This window comes from Myotis yumanensis, unplaced genomic scaffold (genome assembly GCF_028538775.1).
Source record: "Myotis yumanensis isolate MYYU_CA2020_CCGP unplaced genomic scaffold, mMyoYum1.0.hap1 SCAF_24, whole genome shotgun sequence".
NCBI classification, from domain to species: domain Eukaryota; kingdom Metazoa; phylum Chordata; class Mammalia; order Chiroptera; family Vespertilionidae; genus Myotis; species Myotis yumanensis.
The window spans coordinates 6111049-6131531 of record NW_027223775.1 but is presented as its reverse complement, the minus strand read 5'-3'; the positions used below and the strand labels follow the sequence as shown (position 1 = coordinate 6131531).

General features: G+C 40.1%; 1 protein-coding gene across 1 annotated transcript in view; it reads right to left on the bottom strand.

Annotated features, from left to right (window-relative positions):
- Positions 1-494: 494 nt before the first annotated feature.
- Positions 495-20483, bottom strand: part of OFD1 (OFD1 centriole and centriolar satellite protein) — a 66041-nt gene continuing 46052 nt past the window's right edge. The window contains 4 exon segments of the mRNA XM_070402633.1: positions 495-562; positions 830-893; positions 8535-8687; positions 9341-9492. Coding sequence (XP_070258734.1) covers positions 861-893; positions 8535-8687; positions 9341-9492 — 338 coding nt within the window. The 3' untranslated portion in view covers positions 495-562; positions 830-860.

The window sequence follows — 20483 nt, the reverse complement described above, 5'->3', positions numbered from 1 at the left end:
GTACAGATTTAAAGAGTACCTGACACACAGTAAGTGCTCAGTAACTGTTACCTTTTCTTCTCAGGGTTTGGGTTCATTCTCAAGACAAAGATGTCAGAAATAAAGCCCAATGTACTATGCTATTTCTGGCACCTAGAATGAAAAACCTTTGTCTTTTTTTTTGAGGGACAATTCAGAAGGATGGTGCTGGGGAAGACGGCCTCTGGTTTGACAGGCAATAGCCCAACTCTGGAAAGCAAGGAACCCAGAAGAAACTACCAAAATGCAGTCCTGAAATTTGACCAATAACATGATTTTCAAAGAAATATCTAACACAAAAATGGGGGGAAAAACACGTAACAGCTCATTCTAGTGTAATGAAAGGTCTAAGTGTGAGAAATTCTGATTATTTTTAATTTTATACACTAGAGTACCAAATGAAATGATGAAAAAGAAACCACCCTGTATTAAACAATTTTTATTGAGAATTGTATTTATTACATTGTGTTACATGAGAAAAAAGCTGGACAGCACAGGTCGTTACCAAAAGTCACCTGGTTCTTCATGAGACAGGCCTGTGAAACTAAATTAGAGAAAGACAAAAATTTTAAAAATTTGTTAAATTCTTGTCAGTTCATTAGGGGACCTTTCTAACATTCTCATTCCTTTCCTAATCAGTAGCCATATCATAACTTCAAAATGTAAAAGATTTTTTTGGCAGTCAGTAATTTTGATTAATTCAATAATTTCTTAAAGGCAGACCTCAACATCTGAGCAGTGCCCTTTGGCTAACAAAGTCAGCAATATGATAAATGATTTGCATAAGAACACAATGTTGGGGAAAGCATACCTTTAATCTTTGTCACTAGGGGGCAGCGTGTTCACTTGTGAGTCTTCTCTGACACTATTGAGCTCTGAAAAGAGAAAGAATAATTTTGAAATTAGAGATGTATTAATGTATTAATTTTATTAAACAATTTCGATTTCTCTGAAACTCTTAAAAAATGATTTTGAAAATATCAGAAGAATCACAGACATTCCAGAAAACTGGGATTTTAAGCCAGCCAAAGGAATGACATTTCAATTTTATTTTTTTATTATTTTTTTAGTTTTTTTTGCTTTTTTCTTTGTTTTCCCCTTCTTTTTGTTTGTTGCTTTTTTTCTTTCTTCTTTCTTTGTTCTTTTTTTTGGTTTGTTCCTTTACTTTCTACTTCTGTTCACATTATTTTTTCAACGACATGAGCAACAGACACGTGAGCGGCACTCTCTTGTCCAGGGAGCATCAGCCCTGTGAGCAGCCTGCCTTGAGCCTAAGAGAAGCAGCCTCATGTGGCCTGCCCCTGTCCAAGGAGCAGAGGCTGTGTGAGCAGCCCGCTTCACCGCCCGAAGAGCAGCAACCACATGAGCAGTCTGACATGTCCCAGGAGCAGCAGCCACACGAGCAGTATTCCTACGTTTGAGGAGAGGCAGCTCTGCGCAGCCCGCCCCCATCCAAGGAGCAGCAGCTGCGCACAGCCCGCACCCAGCACTAGTCCGAGGAGCAGTAGCTGAACAAGCATCTTGCCCTCGTCCAAGCAGCAGCAGCCGCACAAGCAGCCTGCCCAATCCGCAGAACAGCAGCTGTGTGAGAAGCCCGCCCCAATCCGAGGAGCAGCTGTTCTGCAAGTGGCTCAGCTCCATTTGAGGAGCAGCAGCAGCCCACTCTGGTCGGAGGAACAGCAACCACATGAGCAGACTGCCCACATCCGAGGACTGGCAGCTCTATGCAGCACGCACTGGTCCGAGGGGCAGAGCCACAACAGCCTGCACCTGTCCGACCAGCAGCCGATCCTAGGAGCAGTAGCCCCTCAAGAAGCCCACCACATCAGAGGAACAACAGCAGCGTGCAGCCAGCCCCCAATCAAGGAACAGCAGCCACGTGAGCAGTCCGCCCCAGTTCAAGGAGTAGCAGCTGCGTGTGTAGCCCGCCCCATCCAAGGAACAGCAGCCTCGTGATTAGCACATCCTCTGTCTGAGGAACAGCAGCTGTGTGTGAAGTCTCCCCCTACCAGCCAGAGAAGCCACCACAGCAGTGAACAGCACGCACCACAGGAGCTCCTGCCAACTGAGGAGCAGCTGCTACAACAACCGCCAGAGGGGCAACCACAGCCCGAGGAGCCACTGCCAACCAAGGAGCAGCCCCTGAATGACTCAACATCTAGATATGTCAGTGAGATCAAACATGGGTAGACAAAAAAACTCCCAAAGAAAAGAAAAGGAGGACTCGCCAGAAAAGCAGCTAAGTGAAACCGAGGCATGCAGCATGACAGAAAAAGAATTCAGACTAAGGGTCCTAGAATGCATAAACCGGATAGAGGAAAAATAACAACTAATGCAAGAAGCAAAAGGAAATGGATGAAAAAATCAACAAATTATGTAAGAACCAAGAAGAAATGAAGAGTGATATAGCTGCAATAAAAAACACCACTGAAAGTTTCAACAGTAGACTGGGAGAAGCGGAGAACCAAATTAGTGAATTAGAAGACAGGGAAACAAAACACACCCAAACTGAACAGCAATTGGAGAAAAAAATTAAAAGACAGGAAGAGAGCCTAAGGGAGCTATGGCACAACATGAAATGAAACAACATACGAATAATAGGGGTGCCAGAACAACAGAAAGAGGAACAAGACTTAGAAAATTTATTTGAAGAAATAATATCAGAAAACTTCCCTGAGGTGGGGAAGAAAAAAGTCACACAAGCACAGAGAGTCCCAAACAAGGTGAACCTGAAAAGACCCACACCAAGACACATGATAATTACCATGGCAAATGTTCAGGACAAAGAGAGAATCTTAAAGGCTGCAAGAGAGAGACGGAAAGTTACATACAAGGGATCTCCGATTAGATTATTAAATGATTTCTCAACAGAAACACATCAGACCAGAAAAGAATGGACGGAAATTTACAAAGTGATGCAAAGCAAAGAACTGAATCCAAAAATACTCTATCCAGCAAGGCTATCTTTCAAAATTGAAGGAGAAATAAGAAGCTTCACAGACAAAAAATGGCTAAGGGAGTTTATCACCACCAAGCCAGCAATGCAAGAAATGCTGAAGGGACTGATGTAAAAAAGAAGAAATAAAAAGCTCAGAAAGAAAACAGTCACAAAAAATAGAAATGGCTACAAACAAGTACCTTTCAATAATAACTTTAAATGTAAATGGAATAAATGCTCCAATCAAAAGACATTGAGTGGCTGAATGGATAAAAAAACATATATTTGCTGTCTACAAGAGACCCACCTCAGAAGAAGGGACTCACACAGACTGAAAGTGAAGGGATGGAAAAATATCTTCAGGCAAATGGAAATGAAAAGAAAGCTGGGGTAGCAATACTTACATCGGACAAAATAGACCTCAAAGTGAAGGCCATAACAAGAGATAAGGGAGGCCACTTCATAATACTAAAAGATTCAATATAAAGAGGATATAACCCTGGTAAACATATATGCACCTAATGCAGGAGCACCCAAATACATAAAAAAAAAACTCCTGGAAGATATCAAAGGAGAGATTGACAATAATACAATCATTGTAGGGGACTTTAATACACCACTGACATCACTGGATAAGTCCGCTAGACAAACAATCAGCAAAGAAACAGCAATCCTAAATGACTCACTAGATCACATGGAATTAATTGACATCTTCAGAACATTTCACCCCAAAGCCACGAAATATACGTTCTACTCAAGTGCTCATAGGACATATTAAAAAATAGACTACATATTGGGTCACAAACAAAGTCTCCACAAATTCAAGAAGGTTGAAATCATGCCAAGCATCTTCTCAAACCACGAGGGCATAATATTAGAAATAAACTACAATAAAAACAACTCAAAATACTCAAACACTTGGAAGCTGAATAGCATGTTATTAAATATTGATTGGGTTACCAATGAGATCAAAGAAGAAATTAAAAACATCCTGGAAACTAATGACAATGAAAACACAACAATCCAAAACCTTTGGGACACAATGAAAGCAGTCCTGAGAGGGAAGTTTATAGCTCTACAGGCCTATCTCAACAAACAAGAAAAAATGGTAGTAAATCGTCTAAATCTACATCTCAAAGAATCAGAAAGAGAGCAACAAGAAAACTCCAGAGTGAGCACAGGAAGTGATAATAAAGATTAGAGCAGAAATAAATGACATAGAAACCCAAAAAACAATACAGATTTTCAATGAAACCAAGAGCTGGTTCTTTGAAAAGATAAACAAGATTGATGAACCTCTAGCTAGGCTCACCAAGAAGCAAAGAGAGAGGACTCAAATAAACAAAATAAGAAATGATAGAGGCAAAATAACAACAGACCCCACAGAAATACAAATGATTGTTAAAAAATACTATGGACAACTCTACTCCAACAAACAAGACAACCTGGAGGAAATGGACAAATTCCTAGAAAAAATACAACATTCCAAAACTCAATCAGGAAGAATCTAAAAACCTCAACAGGCCAATAACTATGGAAGAAATTGAAGCACTCATCAAAAAGCTACCAGCAAACAAAACCAGACAGCTTCACAAGGGAGTTTTACCAAACATTCAAGGAGGAACTAAAACATATCCTCCTCAGACTACTACAAAAAATTCAAGAGGAAGGAACATTTCCAAACTCATTCTATGAAGCCAGGATCACCCTAATACCAAAACCAGGGAAAGACAACACAATGTAAGAGAATTACAAGCCAATATCCCTCATGAACATAGATGCCAAAATCCTCAACAAAATCTTAGCAAATTTATCCCAGGGATGCAAGGATGGTACAATATCCGCAAATCAATAAACGTGATACACCATAAAGAAAAAAACCACATAGTCATATCAATTGATGCAGAAAAAGTGTTTGACAAAATTCAACACCCATTTTTGATAAAAACCCTCAGAAAGGTGGGAATAGAAGGATCATACCTCAACATAATAGAAGCCATATATGACAGGCCCACAGCCAACATCATACTCAATAGACAAAAACTAACACCACTTCCCCTAAGAACAGGAACAAGACAGGGATGCCCACTCTCACCACTCCTGTTGGACATAGTACTGGATGTATTAGCCATTGCGATTAGACAAGAAGAAGAAATAAAAGGCATCCAAATTGGAAAAGAGGAAGTAAAACTGTCCTTATTTGCAGATGACATGATATTATATATACAAAACCCTAGAGACTCCATCAAAAAACTATTAGACTTAATAAATGAATTTGGCAATGTAACAGGATACAAAATTAACCCCAAGAAATCTGAGGCATTTCTATACACCAATAGTGAACTTACAGAAAGAGTGACTAAAAAAAAAATCCCGTTTACCATTGCACCAAAAAAATTAAGCTACCTAGGAATAAACTTAACTAAGGAGGTAAAAGACCTCTACTCAGAAAACTACAGGATGTTGAAAAAAGGGATGGAGGAAGACATAAACAGACGGAAGAACATACCATGTTCTTGGATTGGTAGAATCAACATCATTAAAATGTCCATACTACCCAAAGCAATCTATAAATTCAACACACTTCCCATTAAAATACCAACGGCATATTTCACAGACCTAGAATGAACTCTCCATAAATTCATCTGGAATAAAAAAAGACCCCGAATAGCTGCAGTGATCCTGAGAAAGAACAAAGTAGATGGGATCTCAATACCAGATATCAAACTATATTACAAAGCCACTGTTCTCAAAACTGCCTGGTACTAGCACAAGAACAGACATATAGATCAATGGAATAGAAAAGAGAGCCCAGAAATCGACCCGAACCAATATGCTCAATTAATATTTGACAAAGGAGGCAAGAACATACAATGGAGTCAAGATAGTCTCTTCAATAAGTGGTGTTGGGAAAATTGGACAGATACATGCAAGAAAATGAAACTAGACCACCAACTTACACCATACACAAAAATAAATTCAAAATGGATAAAGGACTTAAATATACGACGGGAAACCATAAAAATACTAGAAGAATCCAAAGGCAAAAAAATCTCAGAAATATGCCGAAGCAATTTCTTCACTGATACAGCTTCTAGGGCATTGGAAACTAAAGAGAAAATAAACAAATGGGACTACATCAAAATAAAAAGCTTCTGCACAAGCAAAAGAAACCATCAACAAAACAACAAGAAAGCCCACTGCATGGGAGAACATATTTGCCAATGTTATCACCGATACAGGTTTATTCTCCAACATTTATAGGGAACTCATACAACTTAACAAAAGGAAGATAAACAATCCAACCAAAAAATTGGCAAAGGACCTAAATAGACACCTTTCAAAAGAGGTCATGTATGCATGTATATAAGCATACAAATGAACATAAGACACTGGAGGGTAGGGGAGGTCAGGGGATTGTCAAGGTTGGGGAAAAAAAAGGAGACATATGTAATACTCTTTGTAATACTTTAAGAGACATATGAAAACATGCTCAAAGTCACTAATCATCTGAGAAATGCAAATCAAAACAACAAGGTACCATCTCACACCTGTTAGACTGGCTATTATCAGCAAATCAACATATGACAAGTGCTGGAGAGGACTTGGAACACTCGTGCACTGCTGGTGGGAATGCAGACTGGTGCAGCCACTATGGAGGACAGACAGTATGGAGTTTCTCAAAAAACTAAAAATGGAACTCCCATTTGACCCTGTGATCCCACTTCTAGGAATATATCCCAAGAAACCAGAAACACCAATCAGAAAGGATATATGCACCCATATGTTCATAGCAGCACAATTCACCATAGCTAAGATCTGGAAACAGCCTAAGTGCCCATCAGTAGATGAATGGATTAGAAAACAGTGGTACATCTACACGATGGAATACTATGCTGCTGTAAAAAAGAAGGAACTCTTACCATTTGCAACAGCATGAATGGAACTGGAGAGCATTATGCTAAGTGAAACAAGCCAGTCAATGAAGGAAAAATACCACATGATCTCACTCATTCATGGATAAAAGAAACCATTATAAACTTTTGAACAATAATAGATACAGAGGCAGAGCTGCCTCAAACAGGTTGTCAAACTGCAGCGGGAAGGCCAGGGAGGGTTGGGGGGCAGGAGAGAGTGGGGTAAGAGATCAACAGAAGGACTTGTATGCATGCATATGAGCATAACCAATGGACATGACACTGGGGGGCAGGGAGTAGGGGAGGCCAGGGGATTGTCAAGGGCGGGAAAAAAAAGAAGACATATGTAATACTCTTTTAATACTTTAAGCAATAAAACAATAAAAAAATAGAATAAAAAAAATAAAATAAAATATCAGAGAGGTATGGAGAGGGAGAGTTAGAAACATCAATGATGAGAATCATTGATTGGCTGCCTCCTGTACGTCCCCCACTAGGGATCTGCCAGCAACCTGGGTTATGTGTCCAGACCAGGAATCAAACTGTGACCTTCTGATTCATAGGTCAACACTCAATCACTGAGCCATGCTGGTTGGGCTGAAAACTTTTTGAAATATACAGTAGGTCCTCGGGTTACATCGCGACATAATGCGATTTTCCCCGTTAAGTTGGAACCCACCTATATAAGCACCTACATCACTCACATGGAGCACATACACAGCAGTAATGAAGTGAAACAGTAAATAAAGATTTAAATATAATAATTCCTGACCTTTACTTGTGGCAAATAATAAAAAACAAAGCACATATGTACATATGTCAAAATGACAGAATTTTTTTTATTAATACTGTAAATGGGAGATAGCGACTAACCACAAAACAACATACTTTGAGTCCAACATAACCTGAGGACTGCCTATATATAATTTGAGTCCAAAAAGTTGACTTTTAGATGTGAAATTTAGCAAGCACTCAAACTATCCTGTGCGCATTCTCAATAGCCACAGTATTCCAGACTTACGTAATATATTAGAGGCCCAGTGCACGAAATTCGTGCACTCAGGGGGTCCCTCAGCCCGGCCTGAACCCTCTCACATTCTGGGAGCCCTCGGGGGATGTCTGACTGATGGCCTTCACGCTGCCATAGAGGTGGGGGAGGCTCCCACCACCACCGCTGTGCTCGCCAGCCATAAGCCCAGCTTCTGGCTGAGCGGTGCTCCCCCTATGGGAGCGCACTGATCACCAGGGTGCAGCTTCTGTATGGAGCATCTGCCCCTGGTGGTCAGTGCCCATCATAAAGACCGGTCATTCTGCGGTTCGATCCATTTGCGTATTAGGATTTTATTATATAGGATTCATATCTCAGACAGTACCAATCCATTTGTTTTTCATTGATAGCACTTTCATTCTTGTTCTGAAAATAATGAGATAGCTCAAATTTTACAAACCTTACAAATCAAGATCTGTTCACTCTTTGGCCCAAGCAAAGGTGATAAAATTTTGTCAGAAGTGAAATATACATATGACTTGAGGCTCCATTTGAATTTTGGATTTCCTCTGCTGTTACCTTTTTGTCTCCAACTCCTGTCCCAAGGTTTTCTAACAAACCACAGAATCCCTCACACCCTCACATACAGACCACTGGTCCATAGCATCAGTACCTTATCCACCTTCTTCAGGTCTTGGTCCTTCTGGGTGATATACATGTATTTCTTTAAAGCATATTCACCACAAACAGATTTGTCTTTCATTTCTTGAGCGCTCACTTCTAATTCTTTCTCCATTTCAGTCTTAAAAGACTCTTCAATAATCTGCTGTAAATAGATGACCAGCAAAATAGGAGATACACATATACATTTTAAAAACATAGTACTATAACTCTGTTTCTTTATGTAAAATGTGCATGCCAGAAAACTGTTTCATTTGTTGCTACTATCAAAGTGGCACAAACATATCATGTAATGAAGGATAGGAATTACTTTGCCTAAAGTGTCTGTGCTCTAGATCAAATGAGCCAGGAATTCAAGGAACATGACACAAAAGATTAATCTACGTAAGGTCCAGCAGGCATGAGAAGTAGCAGGGTAATCCACCTGCCTGGGACCAGAATCAGGACATAGAAAGTCAAAGACAATGAGGAGGTAGGAGGGCAGGGCAGCCTGAGGAAGCCACCAGATTGGCAGCCACCTCCCCCAGTTTCCTCTGGTCCTAGCCAGCTGACCTTGAAACCCCTTACACAGGGAAGTTCTACAGCAAAGCAGAGTCCATCTCCTTTCCGAGTGTGTTTTCAGGAACATGAGAATGCATGCCCACAGACTTGCAAAGCTCCCCTTTCCTATGAGACTCCTAATATGCCCATGTATAGCCCTTCTCAGTGGGCTTAAGCACAGGAGAGGATCGGGATGTCTGCAGCAAGCTTTTTAAAAGTTACCTACTAGCATGGAGAATTGAGCTATACTTATTATACCCTTTCTCGATCCAGTTTTTCTAGTTTTCTCCGTTCTCTTTCCAAAGCTTTCTGTCCATTCTGCTTTCTTTCTTCTCTCAGCTTTTGTTCTTTCAGCAGGTTCCATATTCTTTCTTCTTCACTCTCTTCTCTAACTTCTTTCTCATCTGCACCTAAAGAGACAGAAAATAAAGAGCAGAGACCCAGGGAGACTGCTCAACTCTTAGTTGATTGTGTTGGCCTGCTGATCCATCTTCATGGTTTCGCAGCCTCCAGCCCCACACCTGGCACAGCATCTGCCTTTTACTTTACTTAGATGAAAACAAGTCACCCTTGCCATGAACAACTTCAACTATCCTCCCCGCCACAACACATTTCCTTATCTTCCTCACCCCTTCTTCTGTACTCTGCCCTTCGCAAGCCTTGCATTTCTGCCTCTATACTCAGTTGTAACTCTATATTTAGGATTCTAACTTAAACATTAGTCTGTATTTATACAGCAGTTGTATAACTCTTCCCCTAATTCCCACAAAGGCAATCAAGCCTCTCCCACCCAGAACAGTACAAATATAGTACAAAACCAGCATCCTGTACCTGAACCTCCCTAGTCATCTCACCAACATTTCCCACTTGCCCTGGGCCGATGCCTTACTGGAGTTTTAGTTATTAGCTCTGCCCTGATCATTCCCACATCTTTTTCTCTAGCACAGAGCTCTCCCCCAGCCTCATCCACATTTCTGGCCAGTTCCCTACCATCAACACTTGGAAATCCCACAGCATCAGCTTCAGACCGGAAGTTATCATTCTTGTCCCTTTAATCATGCCTTTCTACACTACATTCACTCAGCCACCAGGGCTTACAGGCTCTAACTCCCCCAGCTACTGCAATTAGAGTACATCTCACCTTTCACCTGGAGAGCTGAGCTGAAATAACCTAATCACTGTGCTCTCCCTGACATCAGTCTCTCTGCCTTCAAGCAACCACCATCAGCAGCACCCTTCATTTCCTGAAAAGAAGACCTGGATTTTTGTTGCCGTCTCTGCTATGGTGGTGCTCAGACCTTCTTTCCGGACTGACTTGAAATAGCACACTATTTCTGCACTGGGAACACTGCACCTCCAGCAGCAGACTCATGCTACCTGGATATATCTGTGCCTCCCTTGCTCTGTGCTTTGCTTTCAATCTCTCCCTAACCTAATACTCACTTCCTCCCACCTCTCCCACACAACCCCACCACTGAGCAAATGCCCAGGACCCTGAAAAAAGAGATAAATGAACAGAAGAATATACCATGTTCATGGAATGGTAGAATTAATATCATTAAAATGTGCCTTCTATCCAAAGCAATCCTTAGATTCAATGCAATCCCTATTAAAATGCCAAGTGCATATTTCATAGATCTAGAAATATGCAAAAAATTATATTTGCATATAAATTTGAATGTTTTGAACATTCAAATGAGGTACAGAACACTGAAAAAGACCCCAAATAGCCACAACATTCTTTTTTTTTTTTTTGTATAGCAAAGGCGGAGATTTGTTAAAGAACAAGTACAGACTCCCAAGTGAAGAGAGGGAAAGAGTACCACGTAACAGACTCCCACATAGGAAGGGAGGTAGGGTCCCCTAGCCACAACATTCTTGAGAAACAAGAACAAATGAGACTACATTGAACTAAAAAAGCTTCTGCAAAGCAAAAAAAAAAAACAATCAGCATTAAAATGAAAAGGGAACCCACTGTATTGGAGAACATATTTGCCAATAATATATATGGTAAGGGGTTAGTTTCCAAAACACATAAAGTACTCATATAATCCACCAAAAGAAAAACAACCCCATTAAATATGGACAGAGAATCTAAATAGATACTTCTCCAAAGACAATATACAAATGGCCAAGAGATATGAAAATATGCTCAATGTCACTAATTATTAGAGAGATGCAAATTGACAACGAGGTGCCACTGCAAACCAGTCAGAATACCTACCATTAATAAGTCATACAATAAGTGCTGGTGAGGTTGTGGATAAGAAGGAACCTTAGGACACTTCTGGCAGGAATACAAGATACAGCCACTAAGGAAAACAGTATTCCTAAAGTGACACCTCTCCACCACATTTACACAGTATTTTGTACCTGCCTTGTCACAACCACATGAATCTGTTTGTCCTACATCTATTGTTCCAGGCTTTATTTGTCTATTACCTGTAGCTCAAAGCAAAAGTCCTCACCTGTCACAGGTTTAACTCAATGTCAATCCCACAGATAGTTATGCTTGCCTTTCTCCTCTGGCTCTGGAAGAGCCTAAACTTTTTGTAGGCTACACTTTCCCCCCAGCAATGCTAAGAAACAAATTCATAGGTTCACCAAAGGACTTTGAAGGTTTTTTGCTAACAGGACAGAAACAACACAGTCTTTTCAGTCTCATATTCCTGGTCATGAAATTCAAATAGCAGAGGAGGCAGTTGATCATTTTCACAGGCAGAAATGCAATCTTCTTCTTGCTTGCAGACCTAAATGCCATCACTTTATCACATGGAATAGCAATCTCAAAATAGAAATGCTGTTTGGTTGCTGACTTTAAACAATAAAGAAGAAAAAAGGACTATATCTTTGCTGTGCATTGCATAACAAAATTTCGTTCAACAAACCACATATATGACAGTGGTCCCATCTTCTCTCTATATAAAAGCCTAAGCAATGGTTAAGACTGGCCGGTAACTATGATGTGCACTGACCATGAGGGGCCAGACACTCAACGCAGGATCTGCTCCCTGGTGGTCAGTGTGTTCCCACAACCAACCTCCTGTGACCAGACAACTTCCCATGGTTGCTCCCCCAACCCCACCACTGCCAGAAGGCCCCGATTAGGAGTGGACAAGATGGCCCTGTTCACCAGCCAGGCCAAGGGACCCCACAAAATCATGCACCAGGCCTCTGGTAAGATTATAATGGAGCTGAAAAATCACTATTGTCTAAGTGGTGTGGCTATCACCACATGTTAACGTAATACAACGCATTACTCCTGCTGTGTCTATGGAGATGCTAATGTAAACCAACCCACTGTGCTGCCAGTCATATAAAAGTACAGCACATACAACTACGTCTAGTACCTAATACTTAATAAATATAATAAAGGACCATGTCACTGGTTTATGTATTTACTACACTACACTTTTAATCAGTTTTATAGTGGTTTTTTTTCTAATGATAAAGAAAAGTGTGCTGTGAAATGGCATCCCATGTTATATGGGCAGCAACTTCATATACCTCATGTTTATTACATCTCTCGATGGCATCATTTTCTCTTGTGCTTGATTTAATCTTGTTTTGTACAGTAACATGCTGTATGTGTTTGTACCGGAGGGGCAATAGGCTACCTGGATGTACAGGAGGCTATACCACCTAGATTTACAAAAGTGCACTCTGATGTTCACACAACAATGAATTCCTGAAGGACACATTTCTTAGAATATATACCTACATGACTGTACTTTATAGCTACCTAATTAGTATTTCCACTGGACACCTCGAAGATATCAAGTGTTGGACTATTTCACTTCTCTTTGTATCCAAATGAAGAGGCGAAATGATGACTATAAGAGAATTTTTCAATGATCAATGTAAACATTACTTGAGAATAATTTTAAAAGCCATTGTTATAATTTTCATTCTATCTCTGAGAACACCTATCAACTCAGTTGGTTTCCTTTATTGTATTATTTTTAATTCCTACTCACCCAGGTCTCTGCGAAACAACCTGTCTATCACAGCCACTCTTGGGTGGCCACTGCCCCTCCTCAGTATCTATCCCATCAGAGGTCTTGGTGATGGCTAGCTGACTGCTGACTTCCCCACTAGAAGCTCCATGAAGAAAGGGCTTGGGTTGGCCCACTGCAGTATGCCCAGCACCCAGCACACGGGAGGTGTTTGTTTTTCTTTTTTCACAATTAAATCAATGAGGTGATATTGGGTGATATAGTTTTCATATATGAAGTGAAGGTTCTCAAAGAAGTTTCGCTGAATGAGTGCTTTACAGGATGGTTTACCCTGGAATCAGTAAGAACAACCCTTTCAAAGTCTCTTGCTTCCTTCAGCAATTCCTCATCTTCCTGAGTATGCCAACTTAAACCAAGAAACTACTTACGCCAAAATCCTCAATAAAATCTTAGCAAATTGGATCCAGCAGTACATCAGAAAGAGCATACACCATGACCAAGTAGGATTTATCCCAGGGATGCAAGGATGGTACAACATCCGCAAATCAATAAACGTGACACATCACATAAACAAATTGAAAGAAAAAAACCACATGGTCATATCAGTTGATGCAGAAAAAGCATTTGACAAAATCCAACACCCATTTTTGATAAAAACTCTCATCAAGGTGGGAGCAGAAGGATCATACCTCAACATAATAGAAGCCATATATGACAAACCCACAGCCAACATCATACTCAATGGACAAAAACTAACAGCATTTCCCCTAAGAACAGGAACAAGACAGGGATGACCACTCTCACCACTCCTGTTTGACATAGTACTGGAAGTATTAGCCATTGCAATTAGGCAAGAAGAAGAAATAAAAGGCATCCAAATTGGAAAAGAGGAAGTAAAACTGTCCTTATTTGCAGATGATATGATATTATACATACAAAACCCTAGAGCAGCCGTGGGCAAACTACAGCCCGGACCAGATTCGGCCGGTTCAGCTGTTCTATCCGTCCAGCGGAGCTGAAAGAGCGGAGGGTTCGCTTGCTCTCCCCTCCGCTCCTTCACTAGCAGCAGTGTTAACATGGCAACGTCAGGAAACACGGCCGCAGCTCCTTATTCTGAGTGGGCGGATTTATATCCGCCCATTCAGTAGAAGGAACAACCTCTCAATCTTCCAGAGGCTCCTTGTAATGCCCGTGGACGCATCTCCCGACATCACCCTGGGAATGCGTAGACATGTTATCGTGGTGATGTAGGGAGACATGCCCCTGGAGAGCACAGTATCAGAGCCTTTCTGAGGTAAGATTAAGAGCTCTACTCAAACACAATTTTTTCCTGTTCCCACATTCTGTATATCGCAATGACTTGTTAATAAAACAACAAAGACTTTCAGCTTTTAGGGCTTGTATCCACTGCAGTTTTTTTCCCACTGCGGACGTGCACAGCAGGGGAAAAGACACACAGAGGACATGTCACACTAGCCATGCTGCGGCTGCATTTTTTTGCTGATACGGATGCGGTACCAGTAACGCTACCATGGCCACTAACCACATGTGTTAGCGGCAAAACAAATGCATTTTGCGCTGCGTTTGCTTCTCCCCTTTGCGCCTGTAAAAATGCGTGCTACAGGGCATTTGTGTTAACATGCACCACTGCATGTTAGCATCAACGCAAACATGATGGAAACCTGTGTACCCTGCATTAACCCTAGCTGTGCTGCATTGTAGTACTGCACCAAACTGCAACGGCAGCACGGCTAGTGTGAACGAACCCTAATTCAGTGGGTTGAACAAAAAGATTGTATAGAAATGTGATGAACTAAAGATTTTATTACAAAATCGCTTAATTTCAGGGTCTCAGAAGTAATTGGACAAATGAAAAACTGAAAATCAAATGTTCATATCTGATACTTGGATGAAACCCTTTCCTGGTAATGACAGCCTGAAATCTTGTACTTATGGACATCACCAGATGCTGGGTTTTCTCCTTTGTAATGCTCTGCCAGGCTGTCACAGTAGGGGTATATATATATAAATATCCTGCCATTTCCAGCTTTTAATAAGAAAAACTGTTGCAATGGGCATTTAAAAGTGGCACTTGGTTGTTTTTATAGAGTCCAGTGGATGCAATCTGACATTGATAATGGGCTCTTTCACACTATGTGCACTGCGGCTGTTTTTTGCCAGTAACGGAAGTGCTAGTGATAACTACTGGTTACCCATATTTTGCACTGCCCTAGCACCTCCCATACAAGTGTGTCTGGAAGACACAGCAATGTGCAGCTATGTGTGTTACCATAAACAAAGGGCCTGTGTGAAAGATATACAGGTTTCCTATGGAGGAAAGGGGTTGTGCTCTATGGTCAGGGTGTGCCTCTGTCCCATGTCTGAACTTTTTCAGATGATTTTGTTATATATATATTTTTTAGAAGACCAAAAATGTTATAGTAGAGCAAACTTAACCACTTGTTTTTATACTTTACTGTCTTATTTTAGTAAAGAATTTAATAAGAGAATGGTACTGTTGGTTTTAGCCCAATATTAAACATGAGTGGACCAAAGAAAAGGAAAGTGGACAGTGAATGCCGAGTGTTTAAGAGGGAGTGGACAACAAAATATTTTTTCACCAAAGTCCGATCAATGCCGGTATGTCTGATATGCCAGGAAACACTTGCAGTCTTCAAAGAGTACAATCTCAGCCGTCACTTTGCCACAAAGCATGGCAACTAAGCTAGCAAGCAGTCACCTCAAGAATGGGAGGCTACTGCACAGAGGTTGATGGCTAAATTACAGGCTCAGCAAAATGTCTTTCACAGACAAACTGCAATTCAAGAGACAACTACCAAAGCAAGTTTTATGCTATCATTCAAATTAGCAAAAGCTAGCAAACCTCTCTCTGAAGGCGAGTTTTTCAAAGAATGTATGATAGAGACAGCAGGTCTCTTGTGTCCAGAGAGCAAAGGCAAGTTTGAAAAACTCAGCTTATTGCGCAGGACAGTGACTCGTCTAGTGGAACTGATTGATGAAAACTTGGCCAGCAAGTTAAATAGTAAGGCAGAGTTCTTTAAGTTTTATTCACTAGCATTGGATGAAAGTAATGACGTAAAGGGCACTGCTCAGCTCTTAATTTTTATCCGAGGGATTAGTGACAATTTTGAAATTACGAAGGAGTTTTTAGCCATGGAGCCACTGAAAGGAAAAACACGGGGAGAGGACTTGTATGACCGCGTGTATACTGTCATTGAGAAAATGAAGCTACCATGGAGTAAACTTGCTAATGTCACGACAGATGGATCTCCAAATTTAACTGGAAAAAATATTGGACTGCTAAAAAGAATTCAGGATAAAGTGAAAGAGGAGAACCCTAACCAAGATGTTATTTTTCTTCACTGTATTATTCACCAGGAATCATTGTGCAAGTCTATATTACAACTTAATCATGTTGTTAATCCAGTCGTAATTTCATTACGTTAATTTCATTCCAGCAAAGGGACTTCAGCACCGTCAGTTTATTAAGTTTCTGGAGGAAACTGATGCGGATCACCACGACTTACTTTACCACTCTCGTGTCCACTGGTTGAGTTTGGGCAAAGTTTTCCAATGAGTGTGGGAGCTCAAAGAAGAGATTGGTGCATTTTTGAAATTAAAGGGGTAGTCTGACGAATTTACTGAGCTGAGTGACAAGAACTGGCTGTGTGACTTTGCATTTGCTGTAGATATATTTTCACATTTGAATGAGCTAAATGTGAAGCTACAGGGAAAAGATCAGTATGTACATGACATGTACACTAATGTGAAAGCCTTTAAATCGAAGCTGATTTTCTTTTCCAGACAAATTTCAGACAAAGCCTTCACTCATTTTGCCACACTAGCCACACAGAAGGAGACCATCCAAAATGTGAAGAAATACAGCAAATCACTGGATGACCTGCATGCAGAATTCTGTCGTCGGTTTTCTGATGTTGAAAAAGTTGACCAGTCGCTTTAACTGGTGGCCTGTCCTTTGTCACAAAACCCTGAAACAGCACCAGAAGAGGTGCAACTGGAACTCATCGATCTTCAGTCTGACTTTGTCCTAAAGGAGAAATTCAGCTCTCTTGAACTAAGAGACTTTTATGCTTCACTTAATGAAGCCACTTTCCCAAACATCCGGAGGATGGCACAGAAGATACTGGTGCTGTTTGGGCCAACTTATGTTTGTGAGCAGACATTTCCCGTCATGAACATCAACAAAGCCCCTCACAGATCCAGCTTAACTGACGAACACCTCAGATCTATCCTGAGAATAGCCACAACAAAACTAACTCCAGGCTTTGATGCATTAGCTAAAAAAGGAGACCAACAACACTGTTCCCACTGAAGTTGATGTTTTAAAGACCAAAAACCTTTCAACCCAGTCTACATTGCCATCTACATCTACGTTCTGGGAATAATTTGGAAGCTGCGCTAAAGAAAATGTTTAATTTACTGTATACACATTTTGTTCTTTTCTATTTGTTTTAGTTTTAAATTATTTTATTATATTTAAGTTTAATTTGAAAGGCTTTCGTACCTTTCCTTTGTTAGGCAATTTTATTTTGCCTTTGCCATCTTCAATATAAGGTATGTTATTGTGCTACGATTCCTCCATTTTTTGAAGTTTCAAATTATAATAATTAGTGTTTACATTCTTCTTGTTAAAATGTTTGAAATGAATAAAACTATCCATTATGTAATGATGTTTACTTTGAATTTATATTAGTTCTCACAAACACTCCATCCATGCTTTTGTTCCGGCCCTCCGGTCCAGTTTAAGAACCCATTGTGGCCCTTGAGTCAAAAAGTTTGCCCACCCCTGCCCTAGAGACTCCATCAAAAAGCTACTAGACTTAATACATGAATTTGGCAATGTAGCAGGATACAAAATTAACCCCAAGAAATCTGAGGCATTTCTATACACCAATAGTGAACTTTCAGAAAGAGAGATTATAAAAACAATCCCATTTACCATGGCACCAAAAAAATTAATATACCTAGGAATAAACTTAACTAAAGAGGTAAAAGACCTCTAACTCAGAAAACTACAGGACGTTGAAAAAAGAGATAGAGGAAGACATAAACAGATGGAAGAACATACCATGTTCTTGGATTGGTAGAATCAACATCATTAAAATGTCCATACTACCCAAAGCAATCTATAAATTCAACGCACTTCCCATTAAAATACCAATGGCATACTTCACAGATCTAGAATAAACTCTCCAAAAATTCATCTGGAATAAAAAAAGACCCTGAATAGCTGCCGCAATCCTGAGAAAGAACAAAGTAGGTGGGATCTCAATACCAGATATCAAGATGTATTACAAAGCCACTGTTCTCAAAACTGCCTGGTACTGGCATAAGAACAGACATATAGATCAATGGAATAGAATACAGAACCCAGAAATCGGCCCGAACCAATATGCTCAATTAATATTTGACAAAGGAGGAAAGAACATTCAATGGAGCAAAGATAGTCTCTTCAATAAGTGGTGTTGGGAATATTGGACAGATATATGCAAGAAAATGAAATTAGACCACTAACTTACACCATACACAAAAATAAATTCAAAATGGATAAAGGACTTAAATGTACGACAGGAAACCATAAAAATTCTAGAAGAATCCAAAGGCAAAAAAATTTCAGACATATGCCGAAGCAATTTCTTCACTGATACAGCTCCTAGGGCACTTGAAACTAAAGAGAAAATGAACAAATGGGACTATATCCAAATAAAAAACTTCTGCACAGCAAAAGAAACCATCAACAAAACAACGAGAAAACCCACTGTGTGGGAAAACGTATTTGCCAATGTCATATCTGATAAGGGTCTAATCTCCAAAATTTATAGGAACTCATACAACTTAACAAAAGGAAGATGAACAATCCAATAAAAAAATGGGCAAAGGACCTAAATAGACACCTTTCAAAAGAGGACATCCAGAAAGCCAAGAGACATATGAAAACATGCTCGAAGTCACTAATCATCCGAGAGATGCAAATCAAAACAACAATGAGGTACCATCTCACACCTGTCAGAATGGCTATCATCAACAAATCAACAAACGACAACTGCTGGAGAGGATTTGGAGAAAAAGGAACACTCGTGCACTGCTGGTGGGAATGCAGACTGGTGCAGCCACTATGGAAGACAGTATGGAGTTTCCTCAAAAAACTAAATATGGAACTCCCATTTGACCCTGTGATCCCACTTCTAGGAATATATCCCAAGAAACCAGAAACACCAATCAGAAAGGATATATGCACCCATATGTTCATAGCAGCACAATTCACCATAGCTAAGATCTGGGAACAGCCTAAGTGCCCATCAGTAGATGAATGGATTAGAAAACAGTGGTACATCTACACGATGGAATACTATGCTGCTGTAAAAAAGAAGGAACTCTTACCATTTGCAACAGCATGAATGGAGCTGGAGAGCATTATGCTAAGTGAAACAAGCCAGTCAATGAAGGAAAAATACCACATGATCTCACTCATTTATGGATAATAGAGACCATTATAAACTTTTGAACAATAATAGATACAGAGGCAGAGCTGCCTCAAACAGATTGTCAAACTGTAGTGGGAAGGCCGGGGAGGGTTGGGGGGAGGAGAAAGGGGGGAAAGAGATCAACTGAAGGACTTGTATGCATGGATATGAACATAACCAATGGACATAAGACACTAGGGGGTAGGGGAGGCCAGGGGATTGTCAAGGGCTGGGAAAAAAAGGACACATATGTAATACCCTTTGTAATACTTTAAGCAATAAAAAAAATAAAAAATAAATTAAAAAAAAGAAACTATTTACAAGAGGCTTTGGACATGATAGTCCCATCCAAACACTGGAAAAACAAGAGGTGGTTTTACTTAAGGAATTTCCTTTCAAGCCTGAGGCTTAAACTCTTTAGTTCAAGGAGAAAAAGATCTGGCTGGAGTATGAGACAAAGCTCTAATCTTCCCCTAAAGCTTTCCTCCCTGATTCCATACAGGGGAGGGAAGTGTGTAAATTGGAGAAGGTAAGAAGAAAGAGAAAGTGGGCCAGACAAGTTTGATGATGAGTTTTCCTCCAATGTCATCAGCTCTTCTGAAAACTGAAATATAAAGGTTCTTCTGTCCTTATTTTTAAAGACATGAAGGAACAAAGAAATATTAACATAGTACAATCACATTGAAGAAGTATATGGGTATTAACCACCATTTCAATTTTATACTATGATTTCCCAAAATGAAATGGTTTTTGAAGAACTGTCTTAAGCAAAAGGTAACTGCTTTGTCAGACTTTGGACAAATAAGAAAAATACAATCTTCCAAAACTCAATCAGGAAAAATCAGAAAATCTGAATAAGCCAATAATTACTGATGAAATTGGAGAATTAGATAACTTCCAGCAAACAGAAGTCCTGGTCCAGATGGCTTCATAGGGAAG